Genomic DNA, 21,102 nt, shown 5'->3' with positions numbered 1-21,102 from the left:
GCAGCAATTCATTTTCTGCAGCCCATAATTATCTTCAGAGGCACTCACTGTATTGTATTTTCGGTGCTAAAACTGTTCGCTTCCACAGTGTCTATCACACTGTTTTGGTATCTCTTCTCATTTTAGTTCATTAGGAACTGGGAAAGTTGAAAGTGAGCCCCGGCTACTGCCTATCTTGTTAGCATTTTTCTGTTTCTCCTTTTCCTGGGAGATTGTCTTTTTGAAGATCCTTGTTTATTATTTCTTACCCCTCTCTCGCTCCTTTGTTGTCTTTTCACCAGCCTGCCTGTCGAGGCTGGAAGGTGCTCAGGAAAGAACTTCTGGGAGTGGAGATAATAAACTCAAAGCCAAAAAGGTGGGCCTAAGGAGGAATGCAAAGCAGTCCCCAGCCCAGACGCAGTCTGACTGGGGAGTGAAGTGGTTAGCTTCCCTGTCCTTCGCTGAGGGCAAGCAAAAGTGAGTGGTCCGGGCAGGTCGGCCACCCAGGCACCGCACCAAAGCGTGTGGTCAGTGAGGCTGGCCCTGCTAGCCCAGCAGGAGGGCGGCGGAAAGCAGGGCGTGGCGCTGGCCAGTGCGGGACCGGGACACCGGCGGCGTAGGGGGGCGAGGCGTGCTCGGGTCTATTCCGGGAGCGCGCAGGGCGGGGCGGGGGCGTCCTGCGAGCATCCTGTCTGGGGGAGGGGACGAGCTCGCCGCCGCCGCCGCCGCCGGGGCAGCCCCAAGAGCGCAAGCCGCCCGTGCGGCAGCCGCTGCGCCCTAAGCTGGGCGCCCCGGGATCCCCGCCGGCGCCATGGACCGAGGCCGGGGTAAGTGGCACCACCGTGGCGGTCGGGGAAAAGGGACCTGGGAGATCCGAGGCGGGAGAGGAGCTGAAAAGGAGGGGGTAGAGGTGGCGATGGGACTTGGCGTGCGAGGCACTAGACACTTGGGCACAGGTGCCTCCTGCAGCAGGAGCAATCCGTGAGTGTGAGCCCCTCGTGGCTTAGGTCTGAGTCCCCTCATGGGTGGGAAATCGGCGTGTTTGAACACTGTTTCCTAACTTTATGAAAGGTTCCCCAAGGATTCTTGAAGTCAGCGAGCTACCCCCTCCTCGCCACACGTAGGGAGAAGGTGGAATATGGAACAGTCGCTCATGCGGCTCCCACTGTGCGCCCTGGGAAAAGCCCCAGGAGAAGCCCCAGGAGACCGAAGTTTGCAGCTGCCTTGGGAGAAGGCGGGACTGCGTGAGCACGCTTCCGCGCCTCGGTGTGTGTTTGGTGGACGTTTCAGAGTCCTGCGGACTACTGCAGTTAGGACTGCCCGGGGCAAAGATAAAGGCTTCCTGGGGCCTTAGGGTGGGAACAGCGCACATCTTAGTAAAGGTTAGGAGACTGCAGCGGCAGTATGTCTACTTGAGCATGGGGGTAGTGTCAAAGGCCTGAGTCCCGCCGCTGGCAGCTCAAGGATCCTGAGATCACAGGTGTGAAGGCACTGGGCGAACTGAGTGTCGTGTCTTTTTACCAGAAGCAGTTTCTATTGTTGTTGCTGTTAATGGAAAATTCCTCTCCCTTCCAACAATCATCTTAACAACCCGCCCCCTGCTTGCTCGGCTGAGGCCCCAGGGGCAAAAGGAAGTGTTTGGGCTGGGATGAGTGCTTGAGCAGGTGTGCAGGGTAACCTTCTCCACCCTGTGTAAGTTCAGAGGGCCTTAGAGGAGCTGCCACCCCATGCTCTTCACCACCCCTCTCCAACACAGAATTCAGCACCCACCTGCTCCTTCAGGATCTTTGGAGAGCAGGCAGGCATGAGAGGAAGGGCTTACACGTGGTTCTTCAAGACGGAGGCGTGATTTGAAGGCAGTTTTCACCTGTTCGCCGACTTCTGGGCAAGGGTACACCCACCCACGAGGGCAGAAAAGCAGAATAGGCATTTCTCATTCCTTCCGCTCTCCTCCAGTGCCCCAACATCACATCTAAAGCAAGGATCTTCTTCCGATGTCGAATACCACCCTGTCTGGTTCCCTGTACCAAAATCTATACGGAGAACTAAGGTTTGAATGTTTGTAATCGATGTGGCCACTTCAAAATGCAGCCTCCAGACGTACGTCTAGCTAGGACGTGGAACCTCCCAGGAATCTCTTGCTGCCCAGAGCGTTCAGGGACTCTGACCTTTTCTACCTTATTTTTTTCCCTTCTCCGCCACAGCTCTTGTCCCGGGGTCCCATTAGTGCTGTGGTGTTAGCTTCCTGGATCTTGCTCCCTTGACCAGAAGTGAGCTTCCAGAAGTCAGGAAACAGAGCTTGTGAGACCGTGTCTGGCACATGATGGGAACTGCCCAATGTGGCTTATCAAGTGAGATGAAGCATGCTTCTTGTACATCTCAAGTTAATTCGTCATAATGTCCATTTTAAAAAGAATCCTGCAAAATTCTCACAACCAAGCTGTTCTGTGACCTGCTAGAGGCCATGCCAACCCTTTGAGTAAAGTGGTATGTGGCTGGAGTGCACAAGAGCAAGTCACCTTCATTTCCCACCTTGGTAAACAGTTTCAAATACTGTGGTGAAAGCAAATATGGCCGGATTGTGGATTAGAGTGCAAAATCTGTCTGCGTCTTTAAGATAAAGTATAAGGGTTCAGAAATGATGTTAGCCGACTGTGATGGCTGGCTTTATCAACTTGACACATTCTAGAAATACCTGGGAAGAGAGTCTCAATGAGGGATTGTCTGGATTAGGTTGGCCTCTGAGCACGCCTTTGGAGGTGGGGGTGGGGGGCTTCCTTTGATTATGTAAATTGATGTGGGGCCACCCAGCCTAACAAGGGGCAGTACCGTTCCCTAGATTTGTGGTGTGGACTGTTTAGAAAGGGAGAAGGTGAGCTGAGCACCAGAGTGCATGCTTTCTCTCTGCTCGTGACTGTGGATGTGACTTGCTGCCTGAGTTCCTGCCACCTTGGTTTTTCTGAAGTAATGGGCTGTCACCTGGAATTGAGAGATGAAATAAACCCTGTCTTCCCCTAAATTGCTTTTGTCAGGGTATTTTGCTATAGCAACGGGAAACAAAGGAAGACATAGCCTTCTTTGTTGTGACCCAGTCCTCAGGTGGATGTGCATACCACTTCTAAAAAGGCAGGTGTAGATGTAACCAACCTTCTTATTAAATAAGAAACACAGAACCAATGCAAAGAAGAAAGCCAAGAGGTCAGAGCTAAGAGCTAAAACCTTACCCTTCCTCCTGCAGTGGTCCTACCTCTCCGAACCAGAGCTACCCCTGTGTTAAAGTCTTTATATAGAGTTCCTGTTCTGCCTTCTCATTGGTTGTAAACCCAACCACACGACCGCCTCCTCACGGCCTGTCTGTATAGGCCTCCAGGTTTTCCATGATTGGTATTAAGATTAAAGGCATGTGTATCCAATAATGGCTGTATCCCTGAACACACAGAGACTTACCTAGCTCTGCCTACCAAGTGCTGGGATTACAAGCGTACACCACCACTGCCCTGCTTTCCTATGGCTTGCTAATAGCTCTGACCCCCGGGCAACTTTATTTATTAACATACAAATAGCATTTTAATACAAATAAAATATCACCATAGGCAGGTCTCATTTTAGCATCTCCCACCACCTCAGGGTAGGGTGACCTTGAGCAGGCTAGGGTCACCTTAGACAAGAACACTGTTCAGCATTTGCAGCCATCACAGCCGAGATCACCTCTTGCACTAGTTCGGTTTTTTCACATTGTTTTCCCTCTTGAACAGCTCATGGGTCAGAGGTTATCCCCTCTCAGGAAAGCAGAATGTGGCGCAATCCCAACACCCAGGTCTCTGTAATAACAGAGATCTCTTTTCTCTCAGCTCTCCAGGCTGGTAGCCCAGGATCAAGGTTAACCTCAGACAAGGCCTTTTCCTGGCTTTGGTCATATTTCTGTATTTTCACACACCTCTTCTCTATGGTCTTCCTCTTCTTAGATGGACACCAGCCCCACCAGACTCAGTCCCCGTCCTCATGACCTCATTTGACCTCAGCTCCCTCCTCAAGGCCCTGGCTCCAAATGCAATCACATGGGACTTAGGGCTTCAATCTATGCATGGGTAGAAGTGGTGGGGGTGGACAGGAGACAGAAGTCAGCCCAGAGCAGCCACTGACATGAATTTGCAGTCATTTCCTGTGTGATACACAGAGCAAGGTTTAAACACAGCCTTGATTTTTAAGCATATTGCTAATTGCCTCCACAGTGGCAAGGGAACAGCCAACCCCTAAAATCAGACTAGATTCCGAGTCTCCTGTCTCAGTGGCCCTGTGCATGTCCTCTGACACAATTATACCGTCCAACCTCCACAGAGCGAATAGGAACAAACCTGGGGAGCGGGATTTCTCTTCTCACAGCAAACTGCCTTGGAATAAGCAAAGCAGGATTCACACAACCCGGTCATGGACATAGAAACCTCTTATAATAGACTCCCCTTCCCGTGAGATTTCCCGGGGTATGCCTGTCGCACAAAGAGAACTGGCCACCGAGGAGGTAGCACACGGGTAGGCCTCATGACTCCATCTTCCACAGGACAAGCTCGTGAACTTTCTGTCCCCAGATGAGGCTAAAATATGGAAAGCGGACTGCCTTTTCTTGGAGGTATAGATGTGAAATGTGTGTGTACAAGGCTTAGTATATGAGGAGCTCTCAAATGCTCGCTGTTACTCAGTCAGCTTACCTCCAAGGGCTCAAGTTCTGAACTCACATCCTTCCCCACCGTGTCAGGTGAGCCCGCCTGTGACCTTTTTGTTGTTGTTGTTGTTGTTGTTGCAAACACAACTCCATGAAGAGCTGTCAAAGGAAATGGGGGTGTTTGCGAACAAGACAAACTCTGAAGCGGCGACATGAGAGTGGTTCTCAAACCAGCATCCCTACAGGAGAGGTAGGAGGAGTAGCTTCCAGAAGTTTCTCTTAAGGGTTCACCAAAGGCTCCACTTAAAAGTGCACGGATAAAAGAAATGTTCAAAGCTAGAAGCTGGGTGTGGTGAGGAATGATTGTCACTCCAGACTCGGAAAACCGAGGCAGGAAGAGCACTAACGAATAAACAAAAAATAAAGAAATGAAGAAGAGGCAAAACAAGCATTGCCTGGGCACACAATGAGGCAGAGATTGAATAGTCCTTAGCCAGTGTGTAGGCTAAGGACGACTGTCACCTTCACCTAACGTTCCAGAGGGTTCCATAAACACCTTCCTGCACACTGTAGAGAACAGGGCTCCCAGGTGTGTGTCCTTGGATTTGAAACACTCCTCTTTTATTTAGCTGCACGCCACAGCACAGCCTTTATTGGGATTTCATGGATCAAGGTGTGAAGATGGACTCGGGGGAGGAGAGGGTCTGATGCAGTTCAGAGCAGTTATTTAAAAGTAGTGGGCTGGTAGGGTGGCACAGTGGGTAGAGACAGTGCCACCAAGCCTGGCTCCCTAAGTTTGGTCCTCAGAACTCGCGTGGAAGGAGAGAGCTGACTCACTAGTTGTTCTCTGACCTGGGTATGTTTGGTGTGGTACGTGGACCCCCCTCTGTGGCACCTGACCCCCCTCTCTCATACACACACACACACACACACACACACACACACACACTAAATAAATGAAACGTAAAGAGAGAAAGAAAGAGGGGGAAGAGAGAGAACCCGTTGACCTAAGCAGACCTGAACCACTCTCTGGCTTCTCACTCTAAACCGCCATCTTGCAGCATCCCACCACCACCCCCACCACCACCACCAGGCCTCTGCTGTCTGCTCCCTGCTCCCTCCAACAGCTCACTTCCTCACGCTGTGGGTTTTTTCTCCTTGCAGCTCTGAATATTCCATGCCTTCCCCCGGCTCACTCCTGTCACCCTAGTCAATGTGCAAACATTTCTTCCTCCCCGGGGGCCGTGTTTCCCAGCCTTCCCAGCTGCCTCTGCCTGCCTGCCGCTGCTCAGAGCACCGTGTGCCACACTGGTGGTCCTGTCCACGGTTGCAGTTAACTGCGGCATGGCACGCCCTGTCGGTAGGAGCTCTTTGAGCACAGGCCTTTCCTAGCTTCTTGGTAGCCTCCTCCTCGGCTCCTCCTGCCATGTTCGGCACTTAGTAGTCGCCCAGGAAATGTCTATCAAGATGGTGAAGAAATGAAAGTGAGCGGATCCAGCCCCGCGTGGCCCCTGGCTGTGGTCATTTTCAACGCCGTGATTGGAGGGACAGAAGTATGGACGTTATCATCACACGTCGTTTGCTTTGCCTTCCTCCTTTGTAAGTCAGACCCCAGATCCTGTTGACTGTTACTGGGAAATGGATCTTGGGTGGCTGCTTCTCCTATATCCTGTTCCGCCTACAGGGTCTTCCTGTTTCTACTGTGGGCTTCTCCAGTGTGCCTCGAGGACCACTCCCTCTGTGTCTAAAGTAGTGCTGCCCTAATCTACCTGGGCTCCAGATCATGTCCTGTGGAGCCCAGTTTAAACACACTTCCTGATCAGGGTTACTGGGGTGAGATCTGGGAGTCTGCCATTTTGCAAAGCCCTTGGGTAAACTTGTTCTCACTGGTGAATGCCACAGTTCTCAATACACTGCTCTGCTGTGACCTTTGACCCTGCTCACACAACCTTCCAGGATTTCCTGTTCCTTACCCTAGGTAAATGAGGGGTAGTCAAAGGCCTTTCCCATTTTTCAACCAAGTGGAGTTCTGAGGTCCAGACCTATTTCTCAAGGTAGACAGACTCCTTCAAGCTACAAGTTCTCTTACTTTAACTCTTAAATCACCAAGCAGGGTGTGGTGGCACACACCTTTACTCCCAGCAGAGGCAGGTGGATCTCTGTGAGTTTGAGCCAGCCTGATCTACATAGATCTCTAGGCCAACCAGAGCTACATAGTGAGATCCTGTCTCAAAAAAACCTCAAAGTAAATACATAAATAGCCATGTAGTTTTTTTTTATTATAGCCCATAATATATCTAATTCTTCCTAACTCTACCCTACATTTTTTTTTTTCAACTTAGAGAGGCATTTGACATCTCCCCAGTGGTATTCACTTCAGCCTGGTCTTGTGGATGCTGAGCATTTGTGGAAAACTTTGGTCAAAGGCTAGACCACCCTGTGCTGATGGTCATTGTGTATACTGTCACTTAACAAAAATTTTTGGGCTGGGGAGGGGGATGCACTGGGCAAGAAAGAAGGAGCCATGTGATAGGGAGAATCATCAGACAGAACTGATGCTGGAGTCCTTTTTCAGATTGCATTTCATCCTTGAGTTTCTCTTCTGGGGCTCTTCCCAGTACATGGCAGTAGCCCTAGGACATGGACAGAGCAGCCATTTTCTTTTGGTTTTTCGAGACAGGGTTTCTCTGTGTAGCTTTGCGCCTTTCCTGGAACTCACTCTGTAGAACAGGCTGGCCTCGAACTCACAGAAATCCACCTGCCTCTGCCTCCCGAGTGTGCCATTCTCCTTCTAGCATAGGTGAAGCGTCTGAAGTTCAGCATCTTCCTGAAAGAGACCAATCCAGCATCACCTGCCTGTGGGGTCTTCTACCACACACCCCTCCCCTGTTTAGTTCCCCTAAGACTTTCAGGTACCAGTCCCTCCCCAGGAGCCTGGGCTTTTAGAAGATTCTAGTTATCGTTGACATGTGTCTTCTATGTACATGTGAGTCCCAATGTCTAGGACTGTATTCTGCATTATATCCTCAGGGTCTAACCAATATGCCAAATGCTGGATTTTTGTAGTCACATCCCACTTAGGCTGAACACACACCATGATTCCAGTCAATGTAGATACTAATCTTACAGATGAAGATATTGAGTCTTAAAAAGGCTGTGTATCTACTCAGCTCTGCCTCCCTCCAAACCTAAGTTCCTTTCTCATTAGTATATGTTTATCATACAAAATAATAGGCTTCACTATGGCATTTCATGCATGTCTATAGTGTGCTATGACCATAAATGCCCACAGTTAACCCAGCAAGAGGGGGACACAAGTATTTCCTCTTCTACTTCTATGTTGTTTCTTCTTTTATTTGTCTTGTTTGTTTCTCGAGACAGGGTTTCTCTGTGTAGCCCTGGCTGTCCTGGAACTCCGCAGACCAGGATGGCTTAGAACGCGGAGATCCTCTTGACACTGCCTCCCAAGTGCTGGGATGAAAGGTGTACACCACCACCACCCGGCTCCTATGTCATTTCTTCCATCTAGATTGCCCAGATGAGGGAAAACATATATTTGTCTTAATAAGTCTGGCTTTCTTCACTCAGTATGATAATTTTCAGTTCCATCCACTTTCCTACAGGTGACATAATTTTGGTTTTTGTAGCTGAATAAAACTCCATGCGCGTACATACCTCATTCCTCACCCCACCCCCCAGCCATTCATTGATGGTTACTTGAGCTGATTTCTTATCTTGGCTATTCTGCACACGCCATAGTAAACATGGTGTGCAGGCATCTCTGTGTTATGTGGACTTACAGGTCTTTGGACATGTACCCAGGAAGGGTCTAGCCAGATGATTCTAGCCTTTGATTTTTGAAGAGCCCCTACACCGATCCCCATTGTGGCTGCATCAATTTACACACACACCCCCACACTCAAGAATGTATTAGGGTTCCTTTCTCCCCACCTCCTCACCAGCATTTATTATTATTTGTTTCTGAGCTGCGGGCCATGACTGAGCTGAGATGGAGTGGCTTTGCATTTCCTTGGTGGCTCAGGGCGTTGGACATTTTTTCATAGACTTATTGGCCATTTGTCCTTCTTCTTTTGAGAACTATGATTCATTTGTTCATTTATTAATGGTTTTATTTGTTCTTTTGCTGTTTAATTGGGGGGAGGGGTTCTGTATGGTTCTCTGGTATTAATCGCCTGTCAGATGGGTATCTGGCACAGTGGACTCCTGGCTCTGTTGGACATTTGCTTGGCAATACAAAAGCTTTTTGGTCTCATGCGGTCCCATTTGTCTCTAACATTGTTCTCTTCTGCTTTGCATGAATGTTGGGGGTGGGGAGGGGGCGCTCACTAGGTAAAGACTGCAAGGTAGGGACGGGACAGGTACTAAGGAGAAGGAGCTCTGAACCATCCTGAGGGACACCCTCCATCAGTGAAGGGATATAGCCAGGCAGCTCTGTGAGGTGTTAGGTCTCCCTCTTCCCAAACCTCCCACTGTAGCTGGTGTTTAGAATTAAAGAAGCCACCAAGGAGACTGAGCCAGGAGAGCCCCAGGCTGAGTTAATCTTCCATGTCAAATTCCATTCCAGAATGCCTGTGATGCCTGTAGTGGGGGGACAGAGGTGCAGAGGTGGCCAGGCATGGTTCTTCCCCCTGGCACAGCTGTCAGGCCATGGTGGGGACAGAATGTGGCACCACATTGCGGTCATTCCAGCTCGGGGAATCCACCAGCAGCCCGCTGCCCACGAGGCAGGCCAGGGGCCTTTTTATAGCCCTCTAAGAACCAGGAGGAAAACTGATCTGCGAGAGAAAAGCAGAGCACTTGTCCTGGCCGGGCACCATTCTCTCAATCGAGTCCTTCCCAGAGGCCCACGGTGCTGTTTGGGCAGGAGAGGTGGCTACGTGAGCGGTGTGTGTTCAGGAAGCCGGTGCGCTATTGGAAGATGGAGGACGGAAGACGAAGACGGGGACCATTGGAAGATGGAGGACGGAAGACGAAGACCCCTGGCTCTTCGAATCACCTTCTTGGGCTTCAGTTTCTTCATCTGGCAGGTCTCTGTGCAATGACTGTATTAGAATGCAGAGGTCAGCAGACCTCAACCCGTGGGCCAAAGAGCAGATTGTTTAGTGCTGCTGCTGAAGAACTGTGCCCGTTCCTCATGTGTTGTTGATGGGCTTCCTCAGTACACGACCACAGCTGAGTCGTTGGGACAGACCGTGTGCATCCTGCAAAGCTAAAACACAGGAACCATCTAGGCCAGCCGTTCTCAGCCTGCAGGTCACGACCCTTTCCCAAAGGTCACATATCAGATATCTTGCATATCAGATATTTACACTACAATTTGTAACAGTAGCAAAATTACAGTTATGAAGTAACAACGAAAGTAATTTTATGGTGGGGGGGGTCACCACAACACGAGGAAGGGACAATTATTAAAGGGTCACAGGGGTAGGAAGGTTGAGAACCACTGATCTAGGCCCTCCCAAAGGTTTGTTCACTCTTGGTAAGGGCGTAGAGAGAGTACAGACCCTGCAGGAAGTGCTGCCGTGGGGTGTGTTCAGTCAAGAGATGGGGACGGTCATTTCCCTCTGCTTCTCAAATTACTTTCAGCCTCACAATTATCGCGAATAAAATTTTAAGCAATAGAGTTACACTGGGTAAGTGGGAGTACTGAGCACAGTAGCTGCCCTCCATCTTACTCCCAACACAGCCCCTTCCCCTGTGGAAGCCAAGCAAACCCCATAGATTTGCCAAAAGAACACATGGAAACCATGTGTCCTCCCTCTGTACAGTGGGGACCTGAGGTTCAAGGGCAGTAGCTTCCCCAAGGTCATGTGACAGAGCCCCCAGGGGGCATTGCAGAGAACCACTGATGTCCCAGGCAGAGCCTGCTGTTGGTGGCTGGTGCATGGCAGCCAGGGCCAGCCCTGCGGATCCCGAGTCCCCAGGGGTCAGATCTGAGGCTCTGCTGGACACTTTATGGAAACCTACCTGTGAATTACATCAGCATGCCTGAGTCAGGTCTGAGAACCTATTTTCTGAGAGACCCAGAACCAAAAGAAAACAAATTTTAAATCTTTATTTTTTTTATTTCATTGGTACAAAGACTTAAAAAAAAAACACCTCAGAGTGTACGTTACAATTGACATGTTAATTTATTCATTTCCCCCCTTTTCTAAAAAAGCTGTTATTCAGTAGATAAAAACATCTTCAAATCGGTGGCATCTTAGGATGGAGAAATTATGATAATTTATACAAAAGCTTTCTTTTGAAGATGGAATCAGATTCATTCATTTGTAGAATAAATATTTACCCTTCCTGCCCATTCTTGTTGGAGGGTGTGCTGAGGGCAGATCCTGCTGATATGAAACCGAGGAAGATTTTTTTTTTAGCTCCACTTGAACCAAGAAAACTGATCTCCTGGGACCGTGCCAGGAAACCAGAGAGACTAATGGCTTTTCCTCGCCTCTAGCCAGCAGCCAGGTGTGGCTCTGAAGAGAGTAAGCTCCAAAGTGAGGCTGTGCCTGTGACCCGGAATCATATCTGGTCGGCGTCCATCAAAGAGAATGTGCAAAGGACCAGAGGACTCAAGGGACGCTTTGTAGCCAAGACCCTCGGGAACACTGCAGATGGTATTCCAGGTCGGGGGGAGTGGTAGAGAGGAGAGAAAGGCCCAGAAGGTGCTGAGGAGCGAGCAAAACCGCATGCCTGCAACCCAGAGCATCAGAGAAGTAAGCAGAGCCCTGAGTGCCTCCACAGAGGAGCCCCCTCCAAACACACACACACACACACACACACACACACACACTCTTGGGTCTCTGACAGGGTGTGTCCCTATTCTTGGAGGCTGTGCTTGTGATGTGCCTAATTATAGAGACAGATAAGCCCAGAGTCAAGGGCCTTAGCTGCCTGCTGGTGTCTGGTTACCTCTTTGGGATCCTGTCTGTACCTGCTTCCATTTAATCCTCTGTTTCTTCCCCTGAAGCCATCAGGAGGCTCCAGGCAAGCATGGGAAGGTGCTCTGCACACAGAAAGCATTCTGGTTTAGTTCTTCACAGGGAAGCTTGGAATCAAGTTTGTATCTGATTGTCTTTCTTAATAACAAGAGAGTGCCGGGCCATGGTGCCGCATTCCTTTAATCCCAGCACTCGGGAGGCAGAGCCAGGCGGATCTCTGTGAGTTCAAGGCCAGCCTGATCTACAGAGTGAGATTCAGGAAAGGCACCAAAACTACACAGAGAAACCCTGTCTCGAAAAATAAAAATAAAAATAAGCATGAGAGGAACCCTAGTTCTCTGCTGCACCTTCAAGGCTCTTGCTCATGTGCAACCCTTATTGACACTGGAGGAAGACAGCAGGATTGGAGATGCTCTTGGAACCGTTGTTATAGTCCAGCAAAGAATCTGGCTACATTCTACCTGTATCCTGAGGACTAGAGTCAGGCTAAATTCCAAAGTAATGGTTAATTTATTTGCTGAAGGAAATTTCAAGACGGAAGCATTCAGGCGGTATCATGGTTAGTCTTCACTGCCCTTCTTCAGGTCTGTAAAGAGAGAAGACAAAAAACAGCAGAGACATCAAAAAAGGCACAGTTTGGCAAAAGAAGAAGTTGAGTTTAGGATTACAGACAAGGCTGATGAGCTGCTGAATGGTCAGAGGTTCACATTTCTAGAGTATCTGTCTCTGCACAGGACGATTTCAGAGGTGCCCAGGGGTGAGACTTCACCCGTCCAAGGCTCTAACCTGTACACCTGGGAATTCATTTGAAAGGAAAGAACCTGAACTCAGAATACCACCAAGAGGTTCCCTGCTGGGAAGCAACTGCTTAAGAAAGAGTTTTCTCCGACTCAGCCACCAAAGCATATAGAGGCTACCACAGTTTGGTTCCAAGGCATATAGAGACTACTACAGTTTGGTTCCAAGGCACATAGTGGCTACCACAGTTTGGTTTCAAGGCATATAGAGGCTACCACAGTTTGATTCCAAGTCATATAGAGGCTACCACAGTTTGGTTCCAAGGTATATAGAGGTTACCACAGTTTGGTCCCAAGAGGGCCAGGCTACATCTTGAGCTGGCAGCAAAATGTGGCAGCATTGTCCTTATGGTGCTGATTTTGTAGATTGACTAATGTAACCGTTCACTTTATGTCCCTGCCTCCACAATGGACTGTATCCCCTCAAACTATGGACCAAAATAAGCCCTCCCTCCCTTAAGTTGCTTGTGGTCAGGTATTTGGTTAAGCAGCACCAAAAGGAACTAATGCATTCTCTTTGGTGGAATTTAAATGATTATTGTTTTTACTGTGTCTGACCTACTTTTGTGAGTATGCAGGAGCATGTGTGTAGGGGCTAGAAGACCTTGTTTCCTTGGCGTCCTCTATCCCTACTGGCTCTTGCAATCTTTCTATCTCCTCTGCCTCTTCCACAGAGTTTCCTGAGCACTAAGGGGAGGGATCTGATGGAGACAGCTCATTGAAGTGTTCCAAGGTCTCTCAATCTCTGTACACTGTCCAGTTGTGGGTCTCTGTATTTGTGCCCATCTACCACAGGAGGAATCTTCTTGAGATAGGGAATCTCATTGGCCCAGGACTTGCCAAGTAGGAACAGTGAACCCCAGGAACCCACCTGTCTCTGCTTCCCCGGAGCTGGGGTTACAAGCTTTTGTCTAACCTCGTTTTTAATATCTGAGACACCTCCCAGTGTTGTTTGCCTATGATGTGTCCTCTTACTGACCTGTGCTCCAACCATCACCGCCTAGAACCTGTGTGACCTCAGGCAAGATATTTAACATCCGTGTGTCTGTTTCCTCATCTGCAAAATGGAAACGATCACGATAGTGCTATGTGGATCCAGAGCACTGCACACAAACCAGATCACCCCCCTCATTACTGCTTCAAGTCTCCCCCACTTTCCCGATGGTCCCTGCTCATCCTCTGACTTAACCAACACTTAACTGGATTTGATTCCTGGAAACGATGGTGGAAGGAGGGAACTGACATCTGAAAGTTGTCCTCTGACCTCAACTCATGGGTCATGGCATGTTTTGTCCATTCTCTCTCTCTCTCTCTCTCTCACACACACACACACACACACACACACACACACACCCATCACATACACATATACACACACACACCCATCATACACACTCATCATATACACACATGCACTCATACACATGCACACACACATACACACACACCCATCATACACACTCATCATATACACACATGCACTCATACACACACACACACACACACACACACACACACACACATCACATCACATCACATACACACTCATATTGGGTACCCAGGGTGGTGACCTTGATCTCAAAACTCTTCTGCCTTAACCTCCCTACTTCTGGGGTCACGAGCCTGTGCCACCACACCATCCCGTGACAGTTGTTTTAAAGGCATGTTTTGCCTTCCTGGACAGGTAAGGTCACCCTGCTCTCGGTTGCAGAACAGAGTTATCTCACGTCCTTCTCCACTAAGGGGTGAGCCCATGAGGGCAACAACAAGGTTTCACTTAGTGTGGGCCACATTGGCATGGCATCTAGCACAGCAGTGTGGAACAGCAGGTGCACCTGGAGAGGGACCAGGGGATCCTTTTAAAACATTCTATCCAAGGATGGACGGGCTCCTGGGAAGGTGGGGAGCCTGGAGCAGAGTGCTCCTTGGGTCGTGGGGTGGTGCCAAGACCACAATATTAGGTTCACCGTATAGAAGAAATTTCCAGCTGTCTGGACTAAAGTGAGAAGCAGCTGCCCAAGATGCCCCGGGGAAAGACTAGGGTCAGCACAGTGAATTGTGGGTACACCGTGGACTGTGATGAGAAGCACCCAGAATCAAATGGATTTTCCTTCCTTTCCCCGGCCGTCGGGGCAGCTGACATCCCTCAGCAAGCCTCTGTTCTCTCCTGTCGGGCAGAGATCACTCAGAAGGGAACATAGGAACAGTGGCCAGACAGGCACAGGCACCCAGCAGGCAGCTGGGAAGCCGTGTTGTCATGGACGATGGTGCTGAGTATGACCACCACTGGTGAGGTAGAGAGTCCAGGTGGGGTGCGATGCTCAGGGTGAGCACAGAAGGACCCTTTGGACTAGCGGCTAGATTGGGAGTCTGTTTCCCTGCTTCCCTTCCCCTTCTGATGTGTCTTGGGTTGCTGTGAAGTTGGCTGTGGTCCACACCCCCAAGACTTCCTCCCTAGGAGACCTGGGGGGAGGGTACAAAAAAAAAAAAAACAAGTATCCAATGATCCCAGGTACTTAGAATGTCACTTAGCCATTGGACTTGGAGTTCTGCCCCTTTCACTCCTCCTGAAATGGGAGTTTTATGGGGCTTTCTAGGCTCTACTCTTCACAGCAAGGTGACTTTATTTTAGGCATCTGCTCCCATCTGAAGTGTTTGCCCAGTCCGATCTAGCCACTTCTGACCAATCGCTCTTCTTCCACTCCTCCATGAGTTCCTTGTGGCTTTAACAGCCGACCCACATTGCATCATACCCTGACCTCTTCCAGCCCTCCAGGGCTCAGAACACCGTCTTTCCTTTGGGACACGGAGAATGAAGAGCACTTGTTTCCCTTTGGGATCTCATGAGTCCAGCTTCTGCTGTCTTCGTTTCTCTCCACGTTTTGTCTTCCGTACTCCCACTAGAATGGCCCGTTAAGCTCTGTTTACAGCATTCTGGGGCTTCTCCAGTCCCCAGCTCTTCCATACTCCTCTGTCAAACCAGAAGTCAACAAACCACGTAGTTAGGTTGATCACATAATAACCCCACTCCCGGTACCAGTTTTATGAATTAGTTTTCTTGTTATTGTGACCAGATATCAGACAAGAAGAAGCCTCAGGGAGAATGATTTGTTTGGCTTACAATTTGAGGTGGCTTTAGGTCATAATGAGGCTCAGCTTGGTTAGCATGAGGATGCTATGCAGTGCTCTGCTGGATACTCAGAGCAGTTTTATTATTTCCACTCTGTACATGAGGAAACAGACATGTAGAAGTTGAATTTGCCTGAGGCCACACAGCTTCTAGGAGGTGGCCTTGGGAGCAGAGGTCATGAGCAGACAGCACTGGGGGCGGGGGGGGGGGGGGGGGGGGGGCGCGGGGAGGGGGGTGTCCTCAGATACTAAAGGAAGGTTAGACAAAAGCTAGGCAGAGAAAGCATCACTGTGAAGTGGATGGTGACATTGGTCTGCAGGTAGGAAGCAGAGTGACAGGGAGGGCTATGAAACCTCAAGGCCTATCCCCCGGTGATATATGTCCTCCATAAAGCCTTTACATCCTAAGGTCCTATAACTTTCCAAAACATCAGTTGAGGACAAGTGTTCAAATACTTGAGCCACAATACAGAACAAAGCGGTATATATAGCTGCTTCTTATTGGTGCAACCTGAGTTTGAACACTGCAGCTTCCCATTGGTGCAGCCTAAGACATCTGTTGGTCCTTTTCTGGGTACTGACCCTCCACCTCAGCCTGCGCTTCCGTATGGGCCGCTGCTTAGCCTCGCCTCCGGAATCTTTATGGAGTCTTTCATATGGTTAGAACCATTATTGGCCATCACGTATTTACTGTTCTTGGAAATTGATCAGTCTACAAAACCTCAGTTTCACAGAGTGCTTGCATGCTATAGTGATGTGGTAAGACTTTAGTTTCACCTATCATAGGCAGGCAGTGACAATCACCCACTCTGCTGTTGAGAAAACTGAGGTTCAAACACATGAAGCAGCTTGGTCAAGGCTGTATAGTCAGTAAGGAGGTAGCCAAGATTGGAGCCCCTGGATTCTGGCTCTGGTGCCTGTGTTTTCTCCTCTGTACCAAAGCACAACACACCATGAGTGGCCAGAAAGATTTCACCCTGGCACCTGTGACCTCCAGCAAATTCTGTAACCTCCCAGGACCTCAGCAAAACTGAGTTCCTGCCATACATTGATGCTAGAGAGAGGGAACACGTGCAGGGTGAGGCACAGGGATGCAGAATAGCGTGCAGCCGTCAAAGGGGAGGAAGACAAGGACAGGCAGCAGCCTGAACACATCTCTCTGCGACACAATGATAAAGTAACAAAGGGTTGTCTAGAGCATTAAACCCTCTTAATAAAGTTAATAGCTAAAACTCTAAAGTGTGAATTTTCAGGATCTCATCTAGTTACTCTAAAACTGTGAACAAAGGAAGCAGATGCCTGAGGAAGACAGCTCTGAATATGATGTCAGAGATCAGAAAGACCAGGGCTGTCAAGATCCCTGACTTAGTGTGGAGTGATGGTGGATGCTTAGGACAGATGGAAAATAACCAGTTACAAAAATAATGATAATAACTGTTGCATTAAATAACAACCAGGTAAGAATGGAGTGTGTATGATCCAGTGATGAGAGTAACTTGTGGATCCAGAATTAGAATTCATCCAGTTTTCATCTCCCTGAGGCTCCCATCCCTTCTTATAGAACCTCCCAACAAGAAGTTCTTAGTAACCGAAGAAAGGATCACAGTGTAGACACCAGAAGCTTAAGCTGAATTGGGTCTGAGTATGAATCACAGTCTGTGCTCTGTGACCTCTGTGACTCCAGGTAAATGACTATGCCTCTCTGAGACTCTCTTGGTCGGTTCATAGAGTCTACCTTCCTTACAGGGTTAGGAGGAGGAGCGAGGGGACACATGCAGAGCTTAGCATCACTGAAGAGCTGTGAATAGGAGCTGCTGTTTTAGGGGTGCCCCTGGCACTGCTGCTGTTCCCCCTACCTGTGGGGAGGGAGATGGCGCAGACTGTCCAAACGGAAGCAGGCTCCCATCTTGAGTGGGAGAAGGAGCGGGTGTCACAGTTTCCCACTTCCTCCTAGAACCGTTTCCGTTGTGAGCCAAACAGGGAGGAATCCACAGACAAAGGAACAATTCTGGGAGAGCCCCATCCCGAAGCCAGAAGTTATTTCCTCAGAAGTGGGAAGTTAGAGGCGAGCCCCCACCCCCTCCCATGTGCAAATGACCTGGTGCAGGAAAGCTGGGGCTTCCCTGGGACCCGCAGCTCGGAACTGGTTCTCTAGACAAGAGCCCCTCAGTAGGAGCAGAGTGGCTGCTGGGAATGTCAGTGAAGACACTGGACTTCCATGAGCCTGTCCCCCAGCCTGGCTTCTAGATAGGGCCACCAGATATGCCCACATGACTGCTTTCTCATTGACCTATGACCTTCCTGGCTTCTCATCTCCCTCTATCTTGCTAAAATTACATCAGGTTAGAGAAACGCGCTAGTCTACCATCCTGGTAATAATCCCTGCTTTAAAGGTACAATCATTCCCCAGCTCTCCACACTGACACGTCTGTGAGCTCCAATCCTCATACCAAGGGAGAAACCACTGCTCTAATTAACATACACAGGCCTTCCAAGATGACTTCCACGGGGGTGAGACTGAACTCCTGGAAGATGCTGAGCTTCAGGCCCTGACTGGGCAGGCGGGGTATCTCTGCGGCTCTTTTTCCATCCCATGTATACCACGGTCTTCCTGTATAACAGGACAACAGGAAATGTTGACTTTGGTGGAAAACAAAAAACTGCTTGTCCAACCAATGCTGTCACTTCCAGCATTTTGCCCACGGTTTGCCTGTTCCTTGGTCTTTGAAAGAAGCGCCACAGGAAGAAGCTGGGGTCCCCTGTGGCCCCAGCCAGGTAGATTTGCAGCAAATTGAAAGAGACCTTTGGCAAGGAAGGAGAGAGTTCTGAACCTACAGATCGAAAGGACGATTCTGCTAGCCTTCCCCGTGGTGTCAGTGGCCTCTGCAGAGCTACCCTCCAATTGGGCACCCATGAGAGCAACACTTGGGAGGAAAGACACCACAATCAGCCCCTCCCATTCTGCCATTCTGAGACCTATAAAACAGGGCTAGCCCACGTAAATAACATGTAAATAATAACGTGTAAATTAATGTGTGTAAGTGTCTTAAATTAGGTAAACCACCCATGTTGACTGAATGCCTACTATGTGCTGGATGCTGTTCTATGTATGGTCTCCCATGTGAAGCCTATTCCTACTGAAGGGCCATACTTGTGGGTTAACAGTGGTATCTGTACAGCAGGGAGCTATTTGTCTCAAAACATGCATGGCTAAGAAATGGGGGAACAGGGCTGGAACTTATGGAATATATTAGTTACTTGTCTTGTTGCTGTGACAGAAGCAACCTATGGAAGAAAACATTTCTTTTGGCTCCTGGTTTGAGGTTACAGACTGTCATAAAGGATATCGTGGTAACAGGAGTTTGAGGCAGCTGGTCACGATGTGTCCACAGGAAGCAGAGAGGGGCGGATCCTGGCATTTTCCTTGTATTCAGGCCAGCTCCGCAGCCTATAGTGTGGTACCACCCACATTTAGAGGAAGTTTTCCCACCTCAGCTAATCCAGGCTAGAAACTATATCACAACTATTTCTGGAGGCTTGCTTTTGTGGTGACCCTGAATCCCACCAAGTTGACAATCACAGTAAACCATCACAGACCGCTTGCTCAATATCTCCTGATTTCCACCATTTCCGATTTATGTGTGAGAATCCACACCCACCACCAACAGACCGCATCCCACAATCACTTGCAGCCATATTCCCATGAGGGGTACAAGACAGCACACAGCCTTTGGGAGCTGAGCCAAAGGAGCAGCTGGGCTTCCATTTCCCCTTCTAACCAGAGCTTTTTGGTTTTGTGCATTTCTCTTCCCAAGCATCTCCTGGCTATGCTGAGCCCCTATTGGGATGGGCATGTTTGTTTAAATCACATTAATTGGCTGCTAGACTTTTATCAACACATGAAAAATGTTTGTGCCTATAAATTCATTCCTTTCTCCGGTCCTTCAGCATATACTTCATGTTGGGCATGAGCAGGCTCCCGTCCACAGGGAGGAGGCCCAGATGAGGGGAACTGACCAAAAAAAGAGACAAGGACACCAAGGATTCGATCCCAGCACTACCTAAAACAGCCAGTGTGACGATGCTCATAGCACTTGTCAGGAGGATCAGAAGTTCAAGGCTGAGGCTACACTAGGGTACATGAGACTCTGTTCCCAAAACAAAAATCAGTAAGGGGGTTTCAGTTCTACTACATGAGGGTTGGAGAGAGGGCTCAGCAGTTAAGAGTAGGTGCTGCTCTTCCAGAAGACCTGGGTTGGGTTCCTAGTACCCGAATGGTGGCTTATAGCTATCTGTAACATCAATTCCTGGAGGTCCAATTATCTCTCTAGCCTCTGCCAGCACCAGGCATATACATGGTGCACATACATACGTGCAGGCAAAACACTTATACACTTAAAAATAAGTAAACAGCCGGGTAGTGGTGGCGCACGCCTTTAATCCCAGCATGCCGGAGGCAGAGCCAGGCAGATCTCTGTGAGTTCGAGGCCAGCCTGGTCTACAGAGCGAGATCCAGGAAAGGCGCAAAGCTACACAGAGAAACCCTGTCTCGAAAAACAAAAAAAATAAATAATAAAAATAAAAAATAAATAAATAAATCTTTTTTTTATCTGACCACATGAAATGCCAGAGAGAGAGCTCCATCAAGGTGTGATAGCATAAATTTGAAGATAACAGTCCCCATTTAGTTGCCTGTGGCTTGCAGAAGAGTTTTGAGGTCTACCTGCTTTCTCTTTTAAAATGGAAATTAGACCACTGCCTTTGAGCCCTGTCTATAAATCGCACGTTCCAATGTCCTTGCTGGAGACCTGTGCTCCCTCGCTGCTAAGAATCCTTCTGGCTGAAGCTTGGCCTTGAAGCTGCTTCAGGGCTGTGGGCAAGTGACTGGGGCCTGAGGCTTAAGGTCCGATACATGACATCCTGTTCCCACTGTGTTTCAGTGGGGTGTGCAGAGAAGCACAAATAATTGATCTTCATCCTGGATGGCTTCTCTCCAGGAACAATACACACTCAGAAGTCTACTCTTAGATATATCTGTAAATTCCAATCTTACTTGAGAAACCTTCTTACAACCCAGAGAAAAATTACTCCTCATCTTGAGTTTCTGTGTCTGGACTTTTCTCTACTCTCACTTGAAAAAAAAATCAAAGGCTTATGGACAATTAGACCATTTTTCCTGTTTGCTTTTAGTCCTTAGACTTCATTATACCTCTCTAAAACTAAAGTAAACAAAACAAATTTATTCTAAATAAACCTTAAACATAAAGATTATCCTGTCCTGATGTGCCAAGTCCTTGCACGACTCTGTGGACTTGACTGGGGCTGAAGACATGACAGATAGACAGAGACACTGAAAAGCTGGGGTTGGGTAGACTGGACCTTCTGGTTGAGAAGATGCCGTATCCTGGAATCTTAGTGTGTTTATTTTATACAGCCGAACAAGGAAGTAGGGTATATGGTGTGTGTGTGTGTGTGTGTGTGTGTGTGTGTGTGTGTGTGTGTGTGTGTGTGTGTGTGTGTGTGGTGTGTGGTATATCTGTGGTATATGGCTGGATCGAGGAGGCAGGTTTAAACTCTGTAGGGA

The 21,102-nt window shown here is 48.9% G+C and overlaps 1 protein-coding gene across 2 annotated transcripts in view; it reads left to right on the top strand.

Annotated features, from left to right (window-relative positions):
• The first annotated feature begins 694 nt into the window (after positions 1–694).
• The window catches only part of Afap1l1 (actin filament associated protein 1 like 1), a 59,602-nt gene continuing 39,194 nt past the window's right edge, over positions 695–21,102 (top strand). For both annotated transcript variants that reach the window (XM_052742279.1, XM_052742278.1), the window contains exon 1: positions 695–806. In XM_052742279.1, the coding sequence (XP_052598239.1) occupies positions 791–806 (16 nt within the window). In that variant the 5' untranslated portion in view covers positions 695–790. The remainder of the gene's footprint in view (positions 807–21,102) is intronic.

The sequence above is a fragment of the Peromyscus californicus genome, unplaced genomic scaffold, assembly GCF_007827085.1.
Source record: "Peromyscus californicus insignis strain IS unplaced genomic scaffold, ASM782708v3 Scaffold_17__1_contigs__length_78620276, whole genome shotgun sequence".
Classification (NCBI taxonomy): domain Eukaryota; kingdom Metazoa; phylum Chordata; class Mammalia; order Rodentia; family Cricetidae; genus Peromyscus; species Peromyscus californicus.
The sequence above is the reverse complement of the archived record's forward strand: the minus strand, read 5'-3'. Positions and strand labels throughout refer to the sequence as shown.